The sequence below is a fragment of the Gouania willdenowi genome, chromosome 3 (assembly GCF_900634775.1).
Source record: "Gouania willdenowi chromosome 3, fGouWil2.1, whole genome shotgun sequence".
Lineage (NCBI taxonomy): Eukaryota > Metazoa > Chordata > Actinopteri > Blenniiformes > Gobiesocidae > Gouania > Gouania willdenowi.
The window spans coordinates 37,013,370-37,041,122 of NC_041046.1; the positions used below are offsets into that span (position 1 = coordinate 37,013,370).

The following is a 27,753-nucleotide window of genomic DNA, read 5'->3' on the forward strand; positions in this document are numbered from 1 at the left end:
CTAAAACACGAACCCAGTGTAATTTTCTGAGTGGACGATGGATTCACGCTCGTAACATGTCCTCTGTTCCTCTGTGTTTACCTCCTGTGGGAACCGGGTCCGGTTTTACCAGTCACACCCACTGTGTGTGTGTGTTTGTGTGACATTAGTATTTGCTTTTAAATGCTTAGCCTAGCCGGGATATCGAGCTTTTTACCGGACGGGCTGCTGCTGGGATCGCCGTAAAGGATGTGGAGCTGCGCAGTAAATCATCTCCGCCGCGACGAGTTTTTCCATCAACGTGTTGTTTACCATGTAATGTCGGTGTGTCCATCAGCCAGTGTGTGAGAGGAGGCCTGCTGCTGTTTCTAGTGTGAAAGGATGAGGAGCCGCAGTAACTCTGGAGTCAGGCTGGACGGATATGCTCGACTGGTCCAGGAAACGATCCTGTGCCATCAGGTGAGAGAAGGAAACCACCGGCATCTGCCTGGAATAGTGTCATTTTAAGTCATTTAAACTGGACCAAAATGTCAGGAATACGTTAAACAAATGGCTTTTAATAAAGGTGGGATGAAGTGACAAGATATCGCAATATGAAAACGTCACAGGATATGTCATCGAGGTACTACGAGTAGTATCGCTGATTAAAAATAAATAAATAAATAAATCTGACCTACTACACATAGGGCTAAGCAATATATCGAGATTCAAGACATAACAATGTTGGCGATGTAGAAAAATCCAATATTTCCTATATTGATATATATGTTTTATATATATATATATACATACACATACATATACATATATACATACATATATATGTTTTATGTATATGTATATATTGCCATTTTGAGAAAAAAATATTTAGATATGAGTTTGGTCCATATCGCCCAGCCCTAACTAATTACACACAAGATTGTTATGTGTTTGTATTAGTTGTATTCCTATTGAGTTGAAAAGGTCATATGCTAAGCCTACCCAGGGTAACTATGTCAGGAGTTAAAGTCAAATTAAAGAATAGTTATTTTTTTCCAACTGAAATTTTTTTGTTGTCATTTTACTTTCCAAAAAAATAATAATATTGCATTTTAACATTATCACAAGCTATTATCATCTATTGTATCGTGAACTCAGCGTATCGTCCCATCCCTAATAAAGACTCTATTGGATTAACTAAAGTCTCAAAGCCTCTTAATGGCTGATTCAGGTCAGTGTCCTGTTTCTTCTTTTGTTCTTCTTATCGATGTGGGATGTGTTGCTTTCAGATATCTTACAAATGATCTATTAAAGTCATTCATTGATTTTTATTCAACATTTTACTTTAAAATTAAACAAAAAAAAAAGTTTGTTTCTTTGATTAAAAACAACAAAACTGCATTTTAAGTTTCTCTTAAAAATGTGTTTGATGAGCCGATACATGTTCATAATACAGGCTTTTTACAACACTGTAGTAGCATCGATTTATGACATTTATTTATTACACAAGTGCTTTTTTGAAGTATTATATTTAAAAAAGGATCTAATAAATAAGTGCTTTGTTTTGAGGACTGTAACAGTGGGTCATAAGCTATGAATCCTGGCCAACTGATGGATAAGACATTATAGATTGACCCTCTTCAAGGAAGGATAAGAGTGCTATTTGATATTTTATGGATAAAGAAAGAACTACAAAGTCAAACATCAAAGCTGGTGTGAATAGGAAACAATAAATAACTAAATGAAAGCTCCTAATGGGGAGAACACTCCTTCCCTGCACGTGACTGTATGCTTGCATACCACAGACATTTGTTGCTATCTGTGTAATCAGATACGGTTCCTATGGGAGCGTTACAGATGTTTTTGAAGTTGTTAGTGTAGCTCATAGTTCAGGCAGCACTGAGTGAAACTCAGAGAAACAAACAAAGTGTGAGCAAAGTTCAAGCGGAGGAGTGGGCGTACCGAACATGTATCTGTACACATACTACAGCAGTGAACAGTAGAGGTGTAAAGAGTACTAACATATCCTATCTTATCCTACTCAAGCATTCCAAAATACGTCTCACTACAGACCAGCAAATTCAGCCTAAGGCAGGCGTAGGCAACTGGTGGCCTGGGGGCCACATTTGGCCCTCGGTCTAATTTTATGCGGCCCCCAAAGTAAATGTGCAAAATGACAGTTAAAAACACTAAACAAGAGGAAGAATGCATTAAAAAAAACAAAATAATTACAACATTGCAGGAAAACACAGTAAAAAACAAGAGAAAAACTACTACAAAAATGAGCAAAACGACTACAGAAATACACCAAGTTACTCAGAAAAATACAAAATTACAGAAAATGACAACAGAAGTACACCAAAAGACATGAAAAACACAAGAAATGACTCAAACCTAAAACTATTCACACATTTAACCATCCATTCGTCTATTGTTACTAGTTCCTAGTTTTTACTCTCGTACTAAATCATAAATGGCTTGGCATTGTGATTTATTAGCACACCTTTCCTTTCTGTATTATTTTCTGTTCAGAAGTAAATCACAGAGTTTGTTGCAAGGGGAGACAAAACAATTTAAAATATCCTCCCATCCTGTTTGTTTTTTTTTAATCCCAGAATCCCGTGACTGGACTTCTCCCAGCCAGCACGCAGAAGAAGGACGCCTGGGTCAGAGATAATGTGTACAGCGTCATGTCCGTGTGGGGGCTGGGCATGGCCTACCGCAAGAACGCAGACCGGGACGAGGACAAGGCCAAAGCCTACGAGCTGGAGCAGGTGTGTGAAATACAACTGTGAGCTATAAGTCACAAGTCACAATAAATCTGAAGGTCGCCATATCTACTTAAGTTTACATACATGAAGACTGCAGTCAGAGTTAAACATTGTTTTAACCCTGTAAAGCCTGAATCATTCAATATTTGACAGAAAATGCCAATGTTTTGAAACTGGAGTCTTTAATGTTTTCTATGAACAACAACAAAAAAATTCAAATATCAAATTCCATTTATGACTTTTAATTTGTATCATTTTTGAAACAAATGGTCTCAAGCTCAAATATTATTATTATTATTTTTTTACAAACAAAAACATAATAAATAACCAACATTTTAACCCCATAACAGTATTTTAAGCTATTATGACTATTTTGTTGTCTTTGTCTGATGTTTGTTGGCAGAGTGTGGTCAAACTGATGCAGGGGCTTCTGCAGTGCATGATGAGACAGGTGAGACACTCCGTGCTCAATCCCACATGCACGTAGAGATGCTTAATACGGCTGTAAACATCACTGTTTACAAAAGTGTGTGAAACTGCAAGATTTCCATGATTGTCCATGAATTTATTAGACCAGTTCCTCCTAAAGGTTAGCACATTAGCCTCTTTCTTCACAAAGCTAAATACACTATCTGTCTCTTCGTATGCTCTTTGATTGGGAAACATGATGAAGATGTTAAATTCAAAAGAATGATGTCCATATTCTACACCTGCGTTCAACCATATTGCAAGGTTTTCTTGTCCTGAACATTTAGATCATGTGTGTCAAACCCAAGGGCCGGGGGCCAAATCCGGTCCTTTAGAGCATCCAATTCTGCCCGCCGAAGAAAGTAAAAATGACAGAGAAAACATGAACTATTGTGTAAATTACCAAATAATCAATTTGTAGATATCTGAAATCCACCAATTTAATAAAACTCTACAATATTTTTAGGGGCTTGCTTGCTTTTTTCTTTTTTTATATCACAAATGCAGTAATTTCTTATTGAAAAAAAATGTAGAAAGAACTCTCAGTTTTTCCACAAATCTTGCAATCTCTCACAAAAGATTGGTAACAAAATCAAGATTTTTGTGAATTGAACTAATATTGGAAAAACTAAGGTACAATGATGTTGTAACCCACCTAAAATCTGTGGCCCACTTGAGTTTAAACTGGTGCGTATTTGGCCCCAGAACTAAAAGGAGTTTGACATCCCTGATTTAGAATCATCATGAGCTTTATGATGTATGATTATTTTAGACTATGTAGTCAACAAGCTTCAAAGTATTTGTGGTTGTACAGTTAAAGATAACACTTCACCTGTCAATCATCTGATTTCTGAGGTTTTTAAATCTGCTCATTTTCCTTCAGATGGAAAAGGTGGAAAAGTTCAAACACACCCAAAGTACAAAGGACTGCTTGCACGCAAAGTACCATACCTCAACATGTGCGACGGTGGTAAGGGACGACCAGTGGGGTCATCTACAGGTGGACGCCACCTCTATTTATCTGTTGATGCTGGCACAGATGACAGCATCAGGTAGAGTAGAGCATCATAGAGTTTATGTTCATCACTCAAAGCTATTATTATAAGAATAAAAAGTGTTTCTGAGCAAGGTGTGTTATCACACAGGTCTGCGTATTATTTCCAACCTGGATGAAGTGGCTTTTATACAGAACTTGGTCTTTTACATTGAGGCGGCCTATAAAGTGGCGGTGAGTACCTTTTTTTTTTTTTTTCATCTTTTTTCTAATATCGTCATGACATGGGTCACCAACCTTTCTGAAACTGTGAGCTACTTCATAGGTACTGTATAGTCCAAAGGGCTACCAGTTTAAAAAGAAGCTTATTAAATACTATTTTTTTCATGGTTTCACTTTAATTAGAGGGTAAGATAATGAGCAAAGCTAGCAGGCACCTAAAAAGGTCGTAAATGTTTAAGTTTCAACATGAAACAATCCCTTTCTCCTAATTTATTCAAGTGTTTCATTTTCTACATTTCATAGAAAATCCCCATGTTTCTATCTTTCTAGCTACAAACAAACAACTTTGAACCAATCATAGAACATGAAGAATTTGTAAAATCCACCTTGTATTTAAAAAAACAAAATAAGCATTTTATTTAATTCAAATTATTATATATAACATACCACAACCCGTACACCAAATAAGCAGCATTTAAAAATATTTGTCACAACGTTTTTGTGGAAATAAACATTTAAAGATGGTTGATTTAATTCTAAAACTTTATCACGTGCAGCGGTATTTAACTTTATACTAAATACTGACTTAATCTGTCATCGGTATGTATCTTTGTGAGTTTGAATCCTGGAAAGTAAATCAGATTTTAGATGAAGTTCATTGGTGACTAGAGCTCCTGAGGGCCCCTCACATGGTTCCATGTCTCCTGCTCCTGTGTCAGATGAAGGTTGCACAGTGCTGAGCGTACCTGTCATACACAGGCATGTGGGGGCACGTCCAGGACTAAACCACAGAGAGAAACCCACAGATAAGCAAGTTCATTAGAGTTAACCCTCATGAACTCAACTTAGATTTAAACAGTGTTCATTATAATTTAGTTTTAGTCCGTAGCCTTTTGACTAATATGCAACCTAGTTTTAGTCATCACAACTATTTCAGTTATAGTCTAGTTTTAGTCAACTAAATCACATTGACATTTAAGATTTAAGTCGACTAAATCTGTTACAGATATAGTTGACTAAAATATAAAGCATAAGAAAAGTTTATGTATTTTTTTACAGTTTCAATTACCATTTATCAACCTGCTATGGGATGGTACTGTTACTTGATTGAAATTGTACTAAAGTACAAGTAAGTCATACATAAAATACTCAAGTACAAGTAAAAAGAAGCTCAAATAAATAGTGCTCAAAATAAAAGTTACTTTCACCCCCCACGTTTATTTTTGGTAACACATCTTGCTACAGTTCCTTTGCAATAAACTACTCATGTATAAACTTAAAAATCAGGTTGGTGGGGAGGGGATCTATGTATATGAAGGTATCGATTAATATCGGAAAGCAGAAATTTAGTGTTGGGCAATATTGGCATAATAGATATCAGCAAAAAAGCTAATATGGAACATTTGTACTCATAATCAGATTGTGATATGTATATTCATGTCTGTATATGTGTATGTAGCTGTATATAAATGTGTATAGATGTTTATAGGCATATGTTTTGCTTTTTTTCTATTGATTTGTTTTACTGTCTTTTTATAGCTTTTATAGCATTTTTTTTACAGCCTGAACAAGAGCCAATAATAGCACTAAGTCCATCTACCTCACTGTTGTAATTATCTTTTGTTATGGCAGCTTTTGCACTCACCGTGATTTTTATTGTATTTTTTGCACTCTTATCTTTGTTTGCACTGACTGGAGGGCTTTTTGCAATTTCGTTGTACTTGTTACAATGACAAATACAGTTCTATTTAATTCTATTCTATTCTTTTTCTTTATGTCCTGATGTATGGATAGATAAAGGATTGTCTTAATTTCAGTGAGGTTTTTTTTGTAGGATTATGGGATGTGGGAGCGAGGTGATAAAACCAACCAGGGCATTCCTGAGCTCAATGGCAGCTCAGTAGGAATGGCGAAGGTAAAACAGCTAAAGATGAAACTTAAACATGTGAACATGAATCTGTTGTTATTGACTCAATGTATGGATTTGTTTATGTGATGATGTAACATGCAGGCAGCCCTGGAGGCTATAGATGAACTGGATCTGTTTGGTGCTCATGGAGGACCAAAGTCAGTGATCCACGTTCTCCCTGATGAGGTGGAACACTGTCAGGTACTCTACTCTTCTTTGTTTTTGTACCTGATCATTGTATCATTTGCCTTTACTCGTCTGTCATTCTCTTTAGGCTATGTTTGCACGACAAGCCTTAATGCTCAATTCTGATTTTTTTGCTCAGATCTGATTTTTTGTTTGGCAGTTCACATTACCATTTAAAATGTGACCTGTATCAGATTCCAGTGTGAACTGCTTGTGGCTCCGAACTGATCCACATGCGCAAAAGAACAGCAAAAATTGAGCATCGCGTTAGTTCAGGCAGGCACGGAAGTCAAGCTAGCTCACCCTCTTCAGCTGTTAGTAGCTGTAACAACTGACAGCATCCATCCCCTAATCAGTTAATCATCCATCTGATCATGTTCCATGCTTCTCATTGGTTAGAGTTAGTCCCAGTGCTGCATTTAAACCACGGCAACACGCCTACTTCCGCACACTTTCTCCGCAAACGTCTCGCAACCTACCCCCACCCCAGCTCTTCCTCTTCTTTCTAATTAAACAGTGTCTTTTGTTGGCATCTACTTTTGTTCCAGGGGATCCTGCTGACCGCTCTCTCTGCTTATGCCTCTCCATGTAGCTCATGGAAGAGCGGGGGGAGCTCCCTTTTCTTCAGGGTTTCCACGCAGCTGCTGGAAGGGTAGAAAGGTCCACGAGCAGAGCCTTACTGCCAAATCTAAACGACATGCTAAATAAAACAATTTGACTAAAGTGATCCAGACTGAAATGACGTCAGACGCGGCACACTGGTGCACAAGATTAAACATGGAGGAAGTTGGTGTTTTTACATTTGTCTCCAAGTTTTTGTGCTGGAGAATGGATGAGCAGGTGCAGGGGAGGATGGGGAAAGAGAGACAGAAATTATTTGTTTTTTTTTTTTTGCGGCACTGATAAGCTTTCAAACACAGACCAGTTACTTTAGAAACCTTTAAGCTTTCCCTGTATGGAAGTGTCACCCCGGCCCATATACTGTACTTATTAGGTCCAAGATCTCGCTTTCCCTCCATTGACTTGCGCCATCATTGCTATGATTTATATTTGTAAGGCTCCATGGTGCATAGCCTGCATGGACCATGTGAGCTGCCATCAGGAGCGCTCGTCACCAATGAGCTCCATCTAAAATCTGATTAACTCACAAAGATAAATACAGATGAGAGACGTAGTACTTTTAAACACTGCTGATAAAGATTTAGTATTAAATAAACATCTTTAAATGTTTATTTTCACTGCAACATTGTGACAAAGGTTTTTAAGTGTTGCAGATCTGATAAATGATCAGTGGTATGCGATATATAATATATATAAGATATATGTATATGTGGATTTTCTTTCAAATCTTCAATCTTCATTATTTCTTACCATTTCAAGTTACTACTAGCCTTCCTTATTATCTTACCCTGTAATTAAAGTGAAACAGTGAAAATGTAGTCTTTATGAAGTGCTTTTCTAATTGGTAGCCCTTCAGACTATACGGTACCTATGAAGTAGCTCACTGTTTCAGAAAGGTTAGTGACTCCTGCTATAAACTCACATCAACGTATGAAACGCGTATTAAAACTGCTTTGGCCGTTCACACTTGAGGTCACATTGAAAAAAATCCGATCTGTATCTGATTCAGGGCCACATATGAAAGTGGTCTTTAAATCTGATTTGAAAAAATCCGACATGGGCCAGATTTGAGTGTTCACACTGCTTCTAAAAAGTCTGACCTGGTCACTTGACCCCCCTGCCTGCAGTGTGAACGTAGCCTTATGTGTTTGTTTGGATTCTTTCAGTCCATCCTGTGCTCCATGCTGCCCCGGGCTTCACCCTCAAAGGAGATCGACGCTGGCCTTCTGTCTGTCATTTCCTTTCCTGCTTTTGCTGTGGAGGACGCAGACCTGGTGTCTATCACAAAGTCAGAAATCATCAATAAACTGCAGGTAACACCTAAGCATGCACACTGAAGAAATAAACCATGCATTTCAATTCAGTTTGAAGTCATAGGATAAGAATATACATCTATAGTCTTTATACTTTTTAGATTATTTTTCTATTTATATTTTCTATTTATATGTAGCCTCTATTACTGTATTGTCATCTCCTTTATTGCACTATTTTTCGGGTGTCTTTTGGGTATTCTGTGTGTTGACTTCTGTTGATTTTTTTTCTTGCACTTTATCTGAGCTCACATGACAGTACATTTCTCCACTGCAGGATCAATAAAGTTACTCTACTTATGATTTTCATAGAAAATGTAAAATGCTTTCTCTTTTCATCTATTGTTTTAGGGGCGATATGGCTGCTGCCGTTTCATCAGGGATGGATATCACTGTCCAAAAGAGGTCAGACATTAAATGAATGAAAAATATGAATGGAGTTGTGTTTTTTGTTTTATAAGGAATTACCTTAACTGAAATGTTTTTGTGGTAAATCTTGTGTCACCAGGATCCTACGAGGCTGCACTATGATCCCGCAGAGTTGAAACTGTTTGAAAATATTGAATGTGAGTGGCCCGTGTTCTGGACGTATCTCATCCTGGATGGTCTCTTCACTGGAGATCAAGTGCAGGTAAAAAAAAATACAAGACCTATTCAAACTAATTTCTTTGCCAGTTCCTCATCAATTGACCAGGAAAGTTACTATTTCTGCCCTGAAATATTATTAAAGATGAAAACGTTACTTTTTGAGAGATTACAAAGATATTTTGTTACTATGGAGATACTGACCATGAATTATACATTTATATTTTTATATAATACACAATTGTATTATATAATACAATTGTGGGTGAAAGCTGCACATTATGAACATGTTGCACCACTTTTGGTCATTTCTCCCATAAGGGACAGCACATGTGAGTGACATGGCAAATTAACTATTAGTTATTTCCTGTAAATGTTAAAGTTATTTAAAACAGACACTCTTCATAATGATAAATAATGATTGTAATTATGAATGCCTATATATTTATCCGGTACCAGAAATCCAATTGAATTAGCTTTAATCTGCTGCTTGGATGAAAGAAAAAAGACATCATTGGAAGAAACAACCTCTGAATATTTTTCTTGTTTTTGTTGCTCAGGTTCAGGAGTACCGCGAGGCTCTTGAGGGCATCTTGATCCGAGGAAAGAATGGCATTAAATTAATGCCTGAACTTTATGCTGTTCCAACTGACAAGGTATCCCAGTCCCACCTCACAAGATAAGCATAAAAAATTAAGATTCCTTTTTAATGCTGTCAGCAGTTACTGTCTCTCATAACACACATGGTGCATTATAGTACACGAAACTAGTTACTAGGGGTGTCCCGATCCGATATGGATATCGATCCGATATTAGCCTGAAAACGAATATCGGATATCAAATAAAAATTTCCAGATTCTCCGATTTTAATTTGATTTTTTTTATTTAATTGTAGAATATTGTAGATATTATGTTGAAGGTAAAATTTTATGTAACCAATTAATTAATAATAAATGGGTCAGTTTTTCTCATACCTACTGTTGCTGACTATTGTTCTCTTTTTGAGTAACATCACTTGATCAAGTCTTTTCTAACATTCCACTCTACAAAATACGTAAATAATATTGTTTTTATTTTTCCCCCAATATCGGATCAATATCGGTACCAGCCGATACGCAAGGCTGCAATATCGGTATCATATCGGATATGAAAAAGTTGTATCGGGACATCCCTACTATCCCTATGCATCCTGATTGTGCTACCTATAAGGGTTGGGGTCAGTTATAATTGTTATTGAGTAATTGATAATTAATTACAATTATGCTGTAATTATAATTGCAATTGTAATTCTAAAAATCTGTTGACGTTGCTATAATAGTTTAATTGTAATTGACTTCAGATAATTGAATTTGTATTTGTAATTACCATGGAAATTCTATAAAAAATTGTCAATGACAACAAATCAAACGCGAAACAGTTCTTTGGCTTACACATATGTAGTTAATTATCAAAATATGTTTGATATGAAGTTTTCCCACAACCTGTTAGTGAATGTTTACACCCGTACAGGTGGTAAGGGTTAGAAGAGTCAGTGGTTAGTTAGGTTTATGTTTTTGTGCCACACAGATGGAGGAGGAGTACAGTAACCCTCACTCAGTGGACAGAGTGGCTATGGGACAGCTGCCTCACATGTGGGGACAGTCACTGTACATCCTGGGCTGTCTTCTGGCTGAGGTATCAGTCGACCTATTCACACTGATTTTGATCAAATCCAGGGAGATTTTTTAAATGTATTCTTCAAAGGGATACATTTAAGCATATTGTAAATATAGTAACCCTTCTTCATGTATTATGTCTCTATTTCATTCTTGTTTTAGGGCTTTTTAGCTTCAGGAGAGGTTGATCCTCTCAACCGCAGATTTTCGACAAACTTCAAGCCCGATGTTGTGGTACAAGGTTGGTACCATAGATGTAGAAAAGTAGATAGATAGGACACGTTTGATATGCGGCCATTGCTTGGAATAGTCAAAAATCTTAGCGCCATCTTACTGGAGACCAACCAACAGAGCAGCCATCAATGTAAATAAACAGGACGGCTATCACATTATTCACATTATAGAACAATTTAGGAATAAAAATAAAAAAAAATTAAGAGTTTAGTAGTTTTATTTACCTTAATATAGTGTAATATTTTTTTTCAATATTTATAAAACTGTAACCAGATCAAAAATACTGATGCTGTTATATGCAAATGTGAATAACACACAATAGGTCTTTAATGTGATGGCTTTGATTGTTTAGATCAGGGGTGTCAAACTCATGTTTGTTCAGGGGCCAAATATGGACCAGTTTGATTTCAATTGGGCCGCAGATTATAGGTGGGAAATCAAGAAATTTCAACAATAATATTCCCTACTTTGCACTTCCATGTTTAAATTATATGAAAAATATGTAAGGCACCGACAATATCCATGTAATAAATTACGTATCACCTAAATTTAATTTCATTTGTAAGTACATTTTATTCATTTTGGGGAAACTTGGTGGAAAAATTGGGGGAAAATTGCAGGATTTTGGAAAAATTGAGAGTTATTTCAACAATTTGCTTTTAAAAATGACTGTGATACAAACATGTGAGCCCTTTGCAAATATTGTAAAGTTTCATTGAATTTGTGTATTTTGTGGTGCTGCAATATTTACAATCAAATTTGTTATCATTTACATTTTATACTTTGATTTTTAATGTTTTTTCTGTCATTTTTTACTTTCTCCTGGGGGCCAAATTGGATGCTCCAAAGGGCCGTATTTGGCCTCCAGCCCTTGAGTTTGACACATGTGGTTTAGATGTACAGAAGCGTGTTTCTGTGGGTGGTTACTCTCTGCTAAGATGGCGGGTGACGTGGTGTCGTCATGGGGGTCATGTCCATTCTCCTGTTTATTTCTATGATTGGTATCATAAGTCAAGACTCCAATTGTTTTACTGTGAATTAATCACCAGAAATTCAAATAATATGTTGCTAAGAAAAACATTAAAATTAGATGTTAATATCAGTTTGTATTCATACTTAAATATCATTTGTTTGTTTGGTAGTTTGTGTTTTAGCAGAGTCGAAGGAGATCCAGGAGCTGCTCCAAGGTCTGGGAATCTCAGTCCAGACGATGTGTGAGGTGCTGCCCATTAGGGTCATGCCTGCTCGTATCCTGAGCCACGTCTATGTCAGACTGGGTAAAGAAAAAACGCTGTTTATTTTCTTATTTCATAGCTCCAGGTGTGTGCACATGCATGTGTACTGTGTTTATAAGAGCTGGTTTTATTGGCCCAGGGAACTGTAAGAAGCTGAATTTGAGCGGACGGCCGTACAGACACATCGGTGTTCTGGGAACGTCCAAATTCTACGAGATCAGAAATCGCTTCTACATTTTTACGCCTCAGGTAAAAGTCAGATGTGTAGATGTGTAGTAAAAACACTTTTTTCACATGTTTATTACCTGTTTTCTCTCTCTCTGTCTGTACGCTTCAGTTTGTAGATCAGCATCATTTCTACCTTGCTCTGGACAACCAGATGATTGTGGAGATGCTGCGAACAGAGCTGGCCTATCTCTCTTCATGCTGGAGGATGACTGGAAGGCCCACTCTCACGTTCCCTATCACCCACAGCATGCTGGGTACTAAGGGCTAACACCAATTTGTTCATCTTTAGTCCTAAAGTTCTGCTATCCTGCATGTTTAGATTTTAGATAATATAACTGAAAATCATATTGCAGCTCTGCAAATGGTGTAATTCTGAGCTAATTTAAAAATGAAAAGGTTTGAAAACAGGAAGACTTCTAAAACATGCGGGACATAAGCCCTCCAGGACTCAACAATCGTGCTTTGAGGAAAAACGTTACCCATCAAAAATAGATTTTTCTTTTGGTCTCCCTCCAATTCCCTTCAAGTGACACATTTTTTCATGTCAATATTAATTATTTACTTGTTTAATGTACAAATGTTGTTAAAACTCATTTTCATGTTAGTTTTTTTTATACTCTAATTTAAATAATCCTCCAAGCCTCACTTCATTTCCAACTTGTTGTGCGTTTCCCCAGTACAACTAGGGCTGGTTGATGAGGACCAAAATTCATATCTCAATATTTTTATCCTAAAATGGCGATATATGATATAAATCTCAATATTTTGATCTTACCAGAAAGACAATTTTGGTTAATTTTAATGATGAAAAGGCCACACAGGCACATTCATTAACAAGCAGCTGCACAAAATGTGCAACTTTTGGCTTTTTTTACTCAGCAATCCATCTAACCCCGCTTTTCATGCTGTTCTGAGAAGTAGCAAAAGCAACAACTCCTAAAAGGAAGATTTTAATACAAAATGGGCTATAAAAAAAAATATTGACATAGATGATGTTGTAATTTGATATATTTCGATATATTGCCCAGACATACATACATATATATATATACAGTATATAGTCATTTGAAATGATCCACATCAATTCACTTTTTGTGTCCAGTTGACGATGGAGAAGCAATTGATCCATGTATCGTGTCAACTCTCAGGAAACTACAGGATGGATACTTTGCTGGAGCGAGGTTTGCTCCATTAGACAATGGATTTATTTCTGTAAACAAAATGTTTCTTTTCTTCAAACATAAATGTATGTATTCATTTTGGACTACTAAAATCACAGGGTGCAGATGGCAGACCTCTCCAGTTTCCAGACCACTTCTTTCCACACTCGCCTCAGCTTCCTGGATGACGACGTCGATGAAAGCTTTCTGGAAGTTATGGAAGACGAGGGTGATGATGATGAATATGGAGAGGAATACAACACCTGTGGACTCTCAGGTACTTTGTTCTGCACAAAGAGTCCCAGCTTTTTATGGAGACTTACTTTGAGTTAATGTCGTCTGTATGAATTGGATTCTAGAAGGCTCAGAGGACATGTTTGACCAGTACCTCACTCAGCTCCTGCACAGCACCACCACAAAAAGCCACCTCCCTCCCATCCAGAGGGGGCAGCACCACGTCTTCAGTGCTGAACACACCACGAGGGACATCCTGTCCTTTATGGCCCAGGTGCAGGGCTTGAACATCCCCAGTGAGTCACTGATATGAGGCTTTATTGTACATGTTAAGTGTGTATCCCGTACCAATATTATGGAGCCGCTATTTGGCTTGGAGATGCAAAAGAAATGTTTCTGCAGGGTTTTTATCTTCTTTTTATAGCAACCATTGGCTTTACATTCCGCCATTGTTTAGAAACCATAGACTAAACTCTGTTGCCGAGCAACAACTAACAGGAATCAACAAACGTGCCAACCAAAATGGCGACTCTCCATAGTTTAAGGCTGTCACTTTAATGCGTTAATTGGGATTAATTTATTACATGAAAAAATAATGCACTAAAAAACTAACGCATTAAAAAACTAACGCACTAAAAAACTAACGCACTAAAAAACTAATGCACTAAAAAAATAACGCACTAAAAAACTAAGGCACAAAATAATGTTGGCTTATAAAAACACTGGATGGAAAACAAAAGCCCAGTTGTGTGAAAATTGCACAAGAAAGAATTTGCTGATCACTGGAGCTTTGCAGCCTCCGCTACCACCTCAATGCTAAACATGTAGCAGCTAGCACGGACAGCTAGCACGGACACTCGGACAGTGCTAGCTGCAACATGCTCCGAGCACGCTCCAACCCAGGGTTTCAGAGCCCAAGTCCATGGCTGACAAATGAACAAAGTGACTGGATAAATATTATTATCTGAAGGAGAGAAAATGCAATAAGTTTGATGTTCACTAAATCTATTGCTCAGAAAAGTGTTCTTACTGTTTTTGATGTGCTAACTTTATAACACTACATATGGACCTGATGTTTTATTTCATTTGTATTTTCTATTCATAGATTGACAAAATTACACTGATGGTCTAAACTAAAGGTGGGAGCAGCCATTGAGACTAGTCTCATAGTTTATAACGCCACTTTGTTATACATCAATCTTTTTATCTGCCACAATAATGTAATAATTTAATTCAAAATACCTCAAGTTGAGGGCTTCTTTCAGCAATTTTTAGGTGGGATTAAAAAAGAGATTAATTAGATTAATTAATTACAGAGCATAATTAATTAATCACTAATTTTTAAAATCTCTTTACAGCACTAATAATTATTGTTTTTTTTTTTTTTTTTTTTAAATAAAAATGTGCATATATTTTGTTTATTAGTAACGCATTAAACACATTTTTTATTATATACAGGTACCCTTTTACATCAAACACGTTTACGGAAATAGTTTTAATTAAATGCAAAATTAAACTAACAGCCAGCCAGAGTCTAAATATGCAGGTATATTTCATTTATTTAATTGCAATAACAAAACATGCATTGCTGTCTATCAAAGATTGCACTTCTTGCAGTGTTAACCTTCAACAGCATGTGCAGACAAAGAAATAAGAAATAAAAAATTAAATATGCAGGTATAACATAATAATTATGATGATGAGTTGCTCATCAGTTACTGACATGTTTCAGAGTCCTCCATGTATCTACCCATGACGCCGGTGGTGAACAGATATCGCAAATCTCTCAACCTTCTCGAGGTTCCTCATCTCCAGCCGGGCCAACACACCAAGCAGCAGAAGGTAACGTCAAAGCAGATTGTACAGCAATGGGCTTTTTCTAACCTCCACGTTCCTTTACAAGCCCCACGATGCTGCCAAACTTCACCTCCCTCGTGACGCACAAGGAAACACTGACTTTGCAGCACTGGTGAGACATCTGAAGGAGTGTCCCACCCTGCAGGACCAAGCCGACATCCTTTACATCCTCTTTCTGATGAAGTGCGCACAGAGAAACAAAACATCTTCTATCTTAGAATAAGCACCGGCCGAGGTTTTTAAATGTTCTATGTTTCTGTTTCATACCCAGAGGAGGGAATTGGCTGGTGGAGCTGTCTGGCCCTGGACAAGGTGGTGTCAGTGTGTGCTCACTGTTGGAGGAGCTCTACCTACAAGCTGGAGCCAGCAAAGAGTGGGGGCTCATTAGATACATCTCTGGGATACTACACAAGAGGGTGGAGGTCCTCGCAGAGGTCAGTGACAAGTCTTGGTTGGTCGTTTAAAAAGGATGAAGCATGATGACGTAGGGCTGGATGATATGGACAAAAACTCATATTTCAATATTTTTTAGTCCACACTCAAAACGCCACTCACTGTGTTGTTCTTTTTATTCTTGTTCTTGTTGTGTACACTAGTTAAAATCACTACTCCTCTGTTATTTGTGAATGGATCGGGCTGAAATTTGGTAGTTATAATCTATGGATGTTTACACATTGACACTCGGAGCCTGATTTTTGATTTGGGGCCCAGGGGGGCCCCAATTGAAAAAATAAAAAACAAAAGTCGAGTCAAATTATTCGGCGGTTGGTGGCACCGAATCTTTGGCACATGACTACTTCTTCATTAATGCTCGTTGAATCGGGCTGTAATTTGACATGGATATTCTATGAGCGGATGTCAAGAGCCTCTCGGAGGCCTTTTTTTACTGGGTAAAACCGAGTCATTTGACCAAATTCTTGGGAACGTGGTACTTGCTATTTGGAGGGGAGATGTTCTGCAGGCCTGTAGTACATCCAAACTTGTTTTTCATAATGACGATATACGATATGAATCTCAATATTTTTAACTCAACAAAGTCTTACCTGAAAGACAATTTTTTGTTAAATTTGATGATGCAAAATGCCACACAGGCACATTTATTAACAAACAGCTGCACAATATGTGCTACTTTTGTTTTTTTCTCCTCTGAGGGACAGCATGTGTGAGTGAGTTCTGTAGTGTGGCTTGTTTAGGGGAAGGTCTGGGTTAGGACGCACTCAGAAATCCATCTTACTGTGCTTTTCATGCTGTTCTGAGAAGTAGAGAAAGAAGTGACTCCTAAAACAAGTATTTTAATACAAAACAAGCTGTAAAATATATATCTCAGAGAAATGGAAAAAATGTTAGGAACTGTTTGACTGCACTGTGTGATTGTATAAATAAAAACAATTAAACAAAAATAGATATATCTCAATATATTGTCTATATCGCCAAAATAGAAAACTCGATATATCGATATATTGCCCAGCGCTATGATGACGTGATGTCGGGTTTTTATTGACGTGTGTAGTGTTTTCACAAACTCAGTTGTAAGGAAGTTTAGTTGAACTTGTTCATGATATAATAATCATCATAGAATTTAAATATTCATTTTATATTATCCTGATGTTTGGTTGGTGTTACTTTATTCTTTTTTAATAAAGATTGTGGAAATAAAAATTAAATCGTCATCTTAGTTGAGAGATAAACTGATACATATTGTCAGTCACGCTTTCTTGAGAATACTCCAGGACGGCTGTGGCTATAGAGTAGCTTCCCTCCATTAGTCTTACTCTTTGAGTTTCAAAAAAATGTAATCCAAAAGAAAAATAAGATCCTTCAAAACAGTGGCTTCCAATCTTGTTTGGACTGTGACCTAATTTTAATATCACTAATAACTGAAGTAATTTTCTTTTCTCTAAAATTAGTTTTTTGATCATATTTATACAGAGAAGTAAGGATTAGTCCACAAAGTGACAATATGGGTCAGCTCAGATATTTTTGAAAAAGAATAATAAATATTTAATCTCTTTGAGCTTTTTGCCTCTTCCTATACTGTATGTCTATTTCTGTGATATTATGTATTTTTTTCCTCTTTGGACTGATTTATTCCACTTGATTTGCTCCTTTCCTCAGGCCTGCACAGACCTGATTTCACATCACAAGCAGTTGACTGTCGGTTTACCTCCTCAACCCAGAGAGAGAGTCATCACTGTGTGAGTTTCTCTTCAAAACAAACAAACATAGTTGCTGACCAGTGAAACACTTACTAAACGTAGTGTTTTTCCAGGCCGCTTCCTCCTGAGGAACTGAACACTCTCATCTACGAAGCCAGTGGTCAGGATATCAGCATCGCCGTCCTCACTCAGGTGACGTAATGGCCTCCTCCGATTTTACAGACATGTGATTCTACAAGTGTGTGAACTGAGTGTGCTGCTCGACACACAGGAAATCATGGTCTACCTCGCTATGTACGTGCGCTCCCAGCCCGACCTGTTTGGAGACATGCTCCGCCTCAGGATTGGACTCATTATGCAAGTGATGGCCACGGAGCTGGCACGCAGCCTGCACTGCTCTGGTTGGAGATCACACACACATCACCATGACTCAGCCAAAGCCAACAAACTCACGCCTAAAAATGACAACTATACGTGATGCTTTTAAAGGTGAGGAGGCGTCTGAGAGCTTAATGAGCCTGAGTCCTTTTGACATGAAGAACCTCCTGCATCACATTCTCAGTGGGAAAGAGTTTGGAGTTGAGAGGAGCAGTGAGTATTTAGTTCCTCCACACTCAATTGTATCAACAAACACTTTAAAGGGTACCTGGAGTGGAAATCTATATAACAAAAAATGTGTTTAATGTAGAAAATGTCTATTTGTACAGTTGTTGTACGGACAATCCCCGATGCTATTGGTACTGTTACCAAAGTACACATACATAGCGTCTTAGGGTTAGGGTTAGGTTTAACCCTATATTGCAACAATTTTTAGGGTTAGGGTTAAAAAAAAAAAAAAAATCACTTATTTTTTAAAGAAAAATTCCAGTTTCTGTATAATTTTCAATTTTTTTCTTTTAATGCACTTAAAAATGACTGCAGACATCAGATATATTGTCAAAAGTGCAACTTTATTGCTGTGTTTGTCCTCAAGAGTTAAAATGCATGGAACAATCCCAAAATAAAAGGTAAATGAGGCTCTGTTATTCAACTGCAACTTCACAGTAGCTTCAATTTTCTGATTAAGAAATCAGATTACTACATATTTTATAACATATAACATTACAATTAAAAAAATAATAAACTCTTCCCTTAGCATCTCAGCTTAGTGCGTATAAAAAATGGCACACATATAGCCTCCTCAAAGGGTAAGCAAATGTAAACAAACAGGGGGCTTGCTCACATCGGAATGCAAAAAAGTCAGAAAAAACTGTGGAAAAAAAAAAAAAAAATTCCATTTATTTTATTTTTTTTCTTTTAAACTCAAATTTGAAAAATAAAAATTGTTTTTCTCTACAAATTTGATTAATCAATTGAATCGATTTTTTGGCCAGTCCTAGATTGGGTTAGGTTTATGTCAGGATTAGGTCTTAATCACGTGACCTAAACTGTACAGATAGAATCTCGGTATATTGATACGGCAACCGTACGGATAGCCACTGCCTTTAATCGTACGTAAACAAAATATGTGCACCTTTTTTTTTTTTAAAGAAAACAAATTAAAATTATTTTTTAGAACTATTTTATACCTTGGAGCATAAACTATAGACCCTTTGATTGTTTGTAAACATTGTGACGTATTTTGTTGGGCGGGGCTTAGCCTGGAGGCAAAACCACAATTGTCTTTGTTGTTTCTGAGCACGAGTGTCCGCTGGAATCCTATAAAACTTTAATTTACGTCCACTAACATTATTCCTCCTATTCTGGCACCCAAATACACAACAAAGCTGTAACATTTCTAGCCTCCACAGTCTCTAGCCAGCGGCGTTTCCTGGTTTTGCCTCCAGCGACGTGGGCCATTAAGGGTTCTATGGAGAGTTGCCATTTTGGACAGGATATGACACACTTTCATTGATTCCTTTTAGCTGTTGCTAGGCAACAGTTGTACGTTAGTCTACAGTTTCTGAACAATGGCGTGTTGTAAAGCCATGGTTGCCATAACAATGAGAGAAAACATTTCTTTTGCGTCTCTAAGCCAAATAACAACACTAAGTCAGAGTTAGCCATGACGTTGGCTCCATAATATCAGTACGGGATACACACTTAAAACATTTCTGTTCGGACAAAATTCGGTGAAATGCGAGGACGCTGAAGCCAAGCTGCTGTGAGAGGGATCAAAGTCACGTCTGAAACTAGACGCGGTCCCGACAGAATTCCTTCACAGAAAGTCTCAATGCAGCTTGTAAATGTACTTCAGAGCACTACTACATTTCTGCTACATGGGCGGGTGTCATGGAACTAACCGTATCCCCACCAGATTGTTCCCTCTTATTTCCTAAATGATAAACTGTCAGGAACAGTAACTGTTTGTTAGGGCGCCGTCAGATAGTGATCCTCGGAGGTTGTCGCTCATATGACTGAGGGAGAGGTTACACATGGCTGCTTTGTGCTCAGAAAGCACAGAACAACTACAAAAACTGTGGTGAGGGCATGTTTTGAGGCTCTGTGTGCGTTCAGCATGTACATCCAAGGTGCACATTTGGTTATATAGCACGTGGTGAAAATATCAGTGTTTATAATGCCGTATCCGTGGAGAAATGTACATTTTTTGCCGTTTGCTTTCAACACAGCCGCGGCCATTGCCCTTCAATTACTTCCGGGTCCCGATCGTCTGGTCTAAACAGCGAGCGGTCAAACAAACAAATAAATCAAAAATGACGCATGCACACACTCGGGTTATGTGCAAGCTGTTCATAAAGTTTCAGGTCGAACAAACACAAAGAAATTTGCTCCACAAACACACATAAACGCAGACCTTTCTTGTATTATAAATAGATTTCTCCTTTTTAACAGCTAAACATTCTTAATTTAATTATTATTTCTTAATTTATTTAAATTGTCAGTTCTTAAATACGGTAATGTTAAATCCTCGCAACAAATATACTGCTGTAAACATCAAAGACAAAACCATCACACACTTATCCGAGCATCTTGTAGTTCAGTTTTTTTCATTTTTGTGCTTTTTGTTCTCGTTCCTCAGTGCGTCCGATCCAGTCGACGGCCACCAGTCCCGCCATCTCCATCCATGAACTGGGACACACAGGAGCCACTAAGACTGAACGCACGGGAATACACAAATTAAAGAGTGAGATAAAACAGGTCGGAAGCACCAACAGCTCTGCCTATTAGTTCCTTTGCTCTGTCTGTCACTGTTTGTTTTGGAAATAACGTTTCTCACCTTTTGGTTACAGCTGGATGACTCTCGGCCTGTCAGCGTGGGTTGGCTTTTAATAATAATCATATTAGTAGCATGAGACTGCAGCAAGTCTTGATATGAATCCAACTCCAAGTATTTTCATCTGACATTAGTAGGGGTCGGGGCTTTGTACTGTAACCATCTCAGGTTTTTTTTTGTTTTTTTTAATGAAAGCTCAATAATGAACTCTTGAACTCTAACTAACCTTTTTTTTTACAGACAGTCCTCTTCCATTTATCATTTGTCATATTCCTTTGTCAAATGCTCTTTCTATGTAGTAATCTTTTAGCTTCATCCAGTCTTTTTTTACAGAATGGGAGTTTCTTTTTACTGGTTATTGTCTTGTCCTGTGGCTACTGCATGAGAACAAAAAAAAAACCCTCTCACACTGCCTGCTCTCATCTGTCATTCATATCTATGTGTAGATCTGCAGTGGCGGACATTCTTTGAGTAGTAATGTCACATCTCCTCGCTCAACGGTAAACATTTCCCCTGTGCTGATTCCATATTGAGTTTGATTTGTTCTTCCTAGCGTCGCTGTCGTCCAAAGGCATGTAAACACTGGATTAATCACTCTTCTTTGACCATTTGTCACTAATTCTTCACACATTTATTTTTGATTTACTTTATTAAAGGATAAGGATGTCATTTATTCTTTTGCTCTTAGAACAAACGTACTGATCAAATTATTCAATAAACATGTCTGTGTGGCCCAAGCCTGGAAAAAAAGCTTTTTTGATACTTTAAGACAGATTAAATAACTTAAAAATGATACTTAAAAAATAGTATCTGCACAAATTTAAGTCGCACTGGAAAATATCACTATTTTTGAAAAGTTTCACTCAAAGTCAGGGTTGGGATCAATTATAACTGTAGTTGTGTAATTGATAATTAATTACAATTATGGCATAATTATAATTGTAATTGGACAAGAAATATGTTGTTGAAATTGTTATTGAATTGACATGGAAATTCTATAAAAACTGTCAATTACAATTTAAACGCAAACCTGGAGAACAATGTTACAGTTCTATGGCTTACACGTACTGTATGTAATTAACAATTATTAAAATGTGTCTTATCAAGATTTCCCACTTTTACCATTTTCGAGGGGTACACTGACAGAAAAAAGGCTCAGACGCCCACACAAAAAATATGAATATTAATATTTTCATGGCTAAGGAAGCCTGACAAGGTAACCAAGAAATTAGAAACAAATTTGGATGAAAGATAATGTTTTTTTTGTGTGTAATTTACAGCTGATTTAAGACATGGGTGATAACAGACCCGTTAATAATAGGAAATGCTAACAGTAAGCTAACACAAGAGGAAGCTTACGTTTTGTAATTATTTCAGGCTCAGTAATTGAGATTAATTGTAATTTAACGTTTGGATTCAGAATGTAATTAGAATTGACTTTCAGGGAAAAATAATAATTGTAATTTTAATTGTAGTTGGCAAAAATTGCTGGTCCAGATAATTGTAATTGAACATGGATAATTGAAGACTTAATTGTAATTGAAAAACGTAATTGACCCCCAACCCTGATGAAAGTCAATAACGAGGTATTTTAGGTAATAATCAACTCATTCTTTATAAGGCAGGCCTTGAGTTTGACACACGTGCATTAATCAGTGCACGTGGCCTGTTTTCTCATGATACTGTAGTTAATTGTTGTAAGTGAGACATTTGGTTAGTAGATCAGGCTCAGGCTACACACAGTTCAAACCTTTACCTTTAACACAATCTCGTTACTAAACAAATGAATGACAACCTTGTTCTTTCAAATGTCTACTAAAGCATCTTCTATTCAAAGTGAAGGAGTGTGGATGACTGCATGGGGTTTGGAACGTCAGATAACTGTTAAAAATGGGATCTTGTTCAACCTTATTTACATGTATTTAACAAGTACTAGTTTGGTGTTTTAAAGCAGTGGTTCTCAGACTTTTTGGACTCAAGTACCCCCTTTCTCTTATTCCTGAATCCAAGTACCCCCTTTGAAAAAACAATTATAGAGCATAATGATGGAATAAAAGAGTGATAACACTCATTATAAAGAATCTAATTCTGTAAATAAGTGGAATGAAACAGTATTTAGTGCCTGAATAGATTTATTTCTATAGTTTTTATCGTTTCCAGTCATTTCCCTCCTGGTGTGGAACCTAACTGACCTTTGTATTTTCAGTTCATGTTCTAATCAGATCATTTGTATCAACATCATTATGATGATGATCATTTTTAACTAAAAATAAACAAAATAAAACCCCATATATTCCACTCTTAAGCATTTGAAGATACAAGATACTGTTTTGTTGTTATTTCTAGATGTTGATTTAGTTTTTTTAAATTGTTTTTAAGTTGTCATTTACATGATCAAATTAAAGAAATAAGTCAAATCAAATCACACTCTCTTTCTCAAGTACCCCCTGCGGTGGCATTGCGTACCCCTATTTGAGAAACACTGTTTTAAAGAACTAAGTGCAAAGCTGACAAGGTGAAGTTTTTTTCAAGATAACAGACGCCATGTGAAAAAATGAAAGAAGAAGAAGATGTAAAATCACAGATATTAGACATACATGAAAATAAGGTTGAACATCATCAGCATAGATGATGTCCATGACGTGTGTTTATTCAGTTTCTATCCCGACTCGTCTCCACAGCGCTGCAGCAGCCCGTCCACGCCCAGTGGGATGCTGTCCCCAGTCAGCACTGGTCCAGTTGATGGGCAGCTGCACTGGGAGGAGCGGCAGGGCCAGTGGCTGAGGAGGCGCAGGTTGGACGGAGCCATTAACAGAGTTCCAATGGGTTTCTACCAGAAGGTGTGGAAGATCCTGCAGAAGTGTCATGGCCTGTCCATCGATGGCTACTTTTTACCGTCCTCCACCACTCGAGAGGTGTGTGTGTGTGTGTGTGTGTGTGTGTGTGTGTGTGTGTGTGTGTGTGTGTGTGTGTGTGTGTGTGTTGCAAAAGGGGCAGACAATTTTCAGAAAAAATTAATGCTTGAGAATTTTGGAAATATTCAAAAATATTAATTGGTGGAATTACCCCAAAATTGGGAGTAATTTCAAATAATAACTGTATCATATCCATCCATTAAACGTAAGAACAAAAAAATTCTGGCAATTTTCAAAATTAGAAACTTTCCATAAGAATCAACAGGATTTTTTTTTTTTTTTAACTGAGTTAAATATAGTTGGGAAAATTATTTTTAGCATCATCTAAAACACGTGTCAAACTCATGGCCCGGAAGAGAAATCCGGCCCTTTGGAGGACCCAATTTGGCCCGCAGGAGAAAGTAAAAATGACTCAACAATGTTTGCAGGTGTTGACAGTTTTCCTGGTACGGAGTGCTTATATCGCATGATTGCAGTCATTTTTTTTTACGTTAAACTGTTGAAAAACCACCTTTTCTTCAAACTATTACATAAAATGTTCCTCAGTTAAATAGAAATTGGTCACAAAACCCAGGAAATGTAAAGTGAAGATCCTGTAGGGACAAATATTTAATGCTTATTGCTTGTATATTGTCGGTTTCTTACATATTTAGTAATTTATGTATACATATAAGTGCAAACTAGGGCACAGTAATATTTTTCTGCATAAATTCTGTGGCTCACTCTAGATCAAGCTGCTCCTTATTTGGTCCCTAAACTAAAATGAGTTTGATCTGAAATCTGAATATCAGCAGCAGTTATTTAAAAGTTGCTCCATTTTCCAGTTAATTCCAATAAACAACACCTATTACAAATTTATATTTTTGAATATGAGTTTAAGTTCCGGTAGAAATTTACTGGCAACGTTCCACCGCTTTGCAACCTTAACTGATACACGTGTGTGTGTGTGTGTGTGTGTTTCTGTGCAGATGACGATCGGGGAGATCAAGTTTGCGGTGCAGGTGGAGTCTGTCCTAAACCACGTCCCCCAGCCGGAGTATCGGCAGCTGCTGGTGGAGACGCTGATGGTTTTGGGTCTGGTCGCTGACGTGGAAGTGGACAGCATTGGTGGCATCATCCACGTGGATCGCATCCTCCACTTGGCTAATGAGCTCTTCTTGTCTGACCAGGTATAGACACTGACATGGCACCCATGGTATAACGGCTTTGTGGGTTCGTCCCCCGAGGTCTGTACAATGGTTAATGTCTATGATTTATGTAGAGCAGACATGGACAACTGGCGGCCCGGGGGCCACATTCGGCCCACAGGCTAATTCTGTACGGCCTCCAAATAAACACACAAGATCTCTCCAAAAATACAGTATGACAACAAAAATGCACAAAATTACTTCCAAAGGCATTTAAGAAGAAGGGCAATTAAATTGTAAATGTCCTCGTGTTTGTTGCCCCCCACCTGTCATCCCTCCATTCCCCACCAGGAGGGCGCACCACACACTTTGAGAAGCACTGTCCTAAAGTGTTCTACATAATCACATACATTCACACACTCATAAACACAGTAAAGGCTGACAGAGATGTCAGGCAAGGCACTACTCTACCATTGGGATCAACATCAGGGTTCAGTGTCCTACCCAAGGAGACTTTAGTTCAGAGGTGGGCGACTTCTATCACGTAAATGTGTTTGTTTGATCGAAGGGCCACATTTATCAACATTCATGTCAGCTTTTAGAATAATGACCATTCTGATAACACAGGAAAGAACAAAGAGTTTTTTAATAATTTTATATGCATTTCTGTTGTTCTTTTGTGTATTTTTCCTGTAAAATACATGTTTTTTGGGGTCATATTGTGCATTTGTGTTGTCATTTTACATTTGTTGGTGTAATTGTTTGTGTATTTCTGTTGTCGTAATGTCTGTTTGTTAGTACTGTGGGTTTGCGGTAATTTTTTGTGTTTTTCTTGTCTTTTTGTGTACTTTTGTGTATTTTTTTGAGTCATATTGTGTATTTCTGTTGTTTTTTTGTGTATTACTGTTGTAGTTTTGTTAATTTTTGTAGTAGTTTTGTGTGTTTTTGAAGTATTTCCTATGTTTTTCTTGTCTTTTACTGTATTTTCCTGCAATGTTGCGGAGTTTTTGTATATTCTTGCTTATGTTTTATTTTTCTGAATTTTGTACGTTTACTTTGGGCGCCACATAAAATTAGACCGAAGGCTGCGTGTGGCCCCCTGGCCGCCAGTTTCCCATGTCTGCTTTAGTCAGAGATCCCCCCTTTTAAGTGTTTTTTTTTCATGGATTTATGCTGTCTAATGTTATTAATGTTAATGATGATACAAGTAAGAATGTTACAAACACTCACAGGGCTGTGCTTTCTGAAAATCTCCTTCTAACCTGAATAGACCTCGATCAGTTGACAGCGAGCCAAAAACACTGTTAGCAAAGTCAGACCACACATGTTTGCAAACATCTGAAATATGTGCAAACAAGACAGCTCTCCATGGAGATCAGAGCTCTATTTTTAGACGTTACCCTGAAGGAATATTACAGGTTTCTTCTCTTCTGTTTTTACAATGACAAATGCTGTCCTTTTGCTTACTGACATATTTCTGCATTCATGCAACTTCTTTGTTTTTTTTAAATTTTATTTCTCTGTAGAAATCTCACAGTGCCAGTGATTACTTCCTGGAGAGGGACCCAGCGACTGGGATCTGCAACTTTTTCTACGACAGCGCCCCCAGTGGCAGCTATGGCACTATGACTTATCTCTCCAAGGCTACTGTCACATACGTGCATGAGTTCCTACCATCCGCTAGCTGCTTGATGCAGTAACACAATGAGCCGAGTGTTTGAACTCACCTGACAGAGAAGGGATCAACAGGCTAAAGGCAACGCGGCTTGATGTTATCAGCATGTGCATTTAATGTGGTGCTTCCCAGTATTTACTCTTCCACAAAGTCTGTAGGTCTTGTGTGCTGATGTGACATCAAAGCAGAGGCAGTTGATAAAGGGTACCTGGAGGGAATTTTAATTGCACGCTCTATCTAAAAACACAAAATGTTGTATAACACTAGGGGCCTGTACTACGAAGCTTGATTTCCTCTTATAGCACTAACTGTGTGCTGTACCACGATGCTGGCTAACGTGTCACTGGGCTATATCACCGTGGTAACTTAGGCTGAACAGGTTATGAAGTGGATAAGATCCGAGCGAGTACAAAAGTTCCGCCTCCTGAACAGTCAGTACTGTTGGAAAATGACCTGCCCATTATTAGAAGATCCTGGTTGGTGCAGATCTGACAGCTGTGTTTAGGAAAGAAAGATTATTAATGGGCAAATACAATTATTTCATTTACCGATGACATGCTTTAGGAAAGATATAGATTTACTGTATATATGTGATGGACTGGTCTACAGTCAGCTGATGAAGCCTTTGTCGGGTGCTTTCCTTATGCATCATGTCATTCATTCATTCATTTATTCATACATACGCTATAGTGACACTGTCAGCATCAGCAGGAACATACTACAGTGAAACAATGCACTCTCTTCCCAGTGTGTGTGTGTGATAAATTGAGGAGGACTACCTGGAAAAAACACGTCTGTTGTTTTTGGTCTGAACTATGAATTTTAATTCTTCATATATTTAAAGAATTATTCTTCCATTGTGACGTAAATGGCTCTGGACAGTTTCTCCGTGAACTTGTTCACTTAAGTGAGGTGATTTGAGCCTGGCTACGTGCGCGCTCCTGTGACAGGGGTGGAAATTGCAGCGTCAGACCAATCACAAACACGCACAAGCTGTGTAGAGCAATTTACGTCACAATTGAGGAATCATTCTTTAAAA

At 37.6% G+C, this 27,753-nt stretch overlaps 1 protein-coding gene across 7 annotated transcripts; it reads left to right on the forward strand.

Moving 5' to 3' along the window:
• Positions 1-12: 12 nt before the first annotated feature.
• LOC114456177 (phosphorylase kinase, alpha 2 (liver)) lies at positions 13-27,753 on the forward strand. 7 transcript variants are annotated; one of them, XM_028437788.1, is made up of 32 exons: positions 13-438; positions 2,574-2,732; positions 3,133-3,180; positions 4,081-4,249; positions 4,343-4,425; positions 6,248-6,328; positions 6,425-6,523; positions 8,296-8,442; positions 8,791-8,844; positions 8,948-9,070; positions 9,585-9,680; positions 10,591-10,698; positions 10,842-10,920; positions 12,056-12,190; positions 12,288-12,397; positions 12,486-12,630; positions 13,479-13,557; positions 13,656-13,813; positions 13,896-14,066; positions 15,503-15,612; positions 15,674-15,810; positions 15,899-16,061; positions 17,743-17,822; positions 17,897-17,975; positions 18,055-18,184; positions 18,273-18,374; positions 20,803-20,921; positions 21,014-21,037; positions 21,444-21,497; positions 23,679-23,912; positions 24,881-25,081; positions 26,566-27,753. In XM_028437788.1, exons 1-32 carry the CDS (start codon positions 361-363, stop codon positions 26,737-26,739), a joined length of 3,729 nt encoding a protein of 1,242 aa, XP_028293589.1. In that variant the 5' UTR covers positions 13-360; the 3' UTR covers positions 26,740-27,753. The 7 variants fall into 7 exon arrangements, with proteins under 7 accessions (XP_028293589.1, XP_028293597.1, XP_028293614.1 ...); XM_028437796.1 differs by having other exon boundaries at positions 13,899-14,066; positions 26,566-26,739; XM_028437813.1 differs by lacking the exon at positions 21,444-21,497.

Excerpts from the sequence above, each read along its gene's own strand:
- LOC114456177 (XM_028437788.1), top strand. The coding sequence starts at position 361 with ATGAGGAGCCGCAGTAACTCTGGAGTCAGGCTGGACGGATATGCTCGA. Across the intron at positions 10,699-10,841 it reads TGGGCTGTCTTCTGGCTGAG|GGCTTTTTAGCTTCAGGAGA; the intron begins GTATCAGTCGAC and ends TTCTTGTTTTAG. Across the intron at positions 13,558-13,655 it reads GGATACTTTGCTGGAGCGAG|GGTGCAGATGGCAGACCTCT; the intron begins GTTTGCTCCATT and ends CTAAAATCACAG.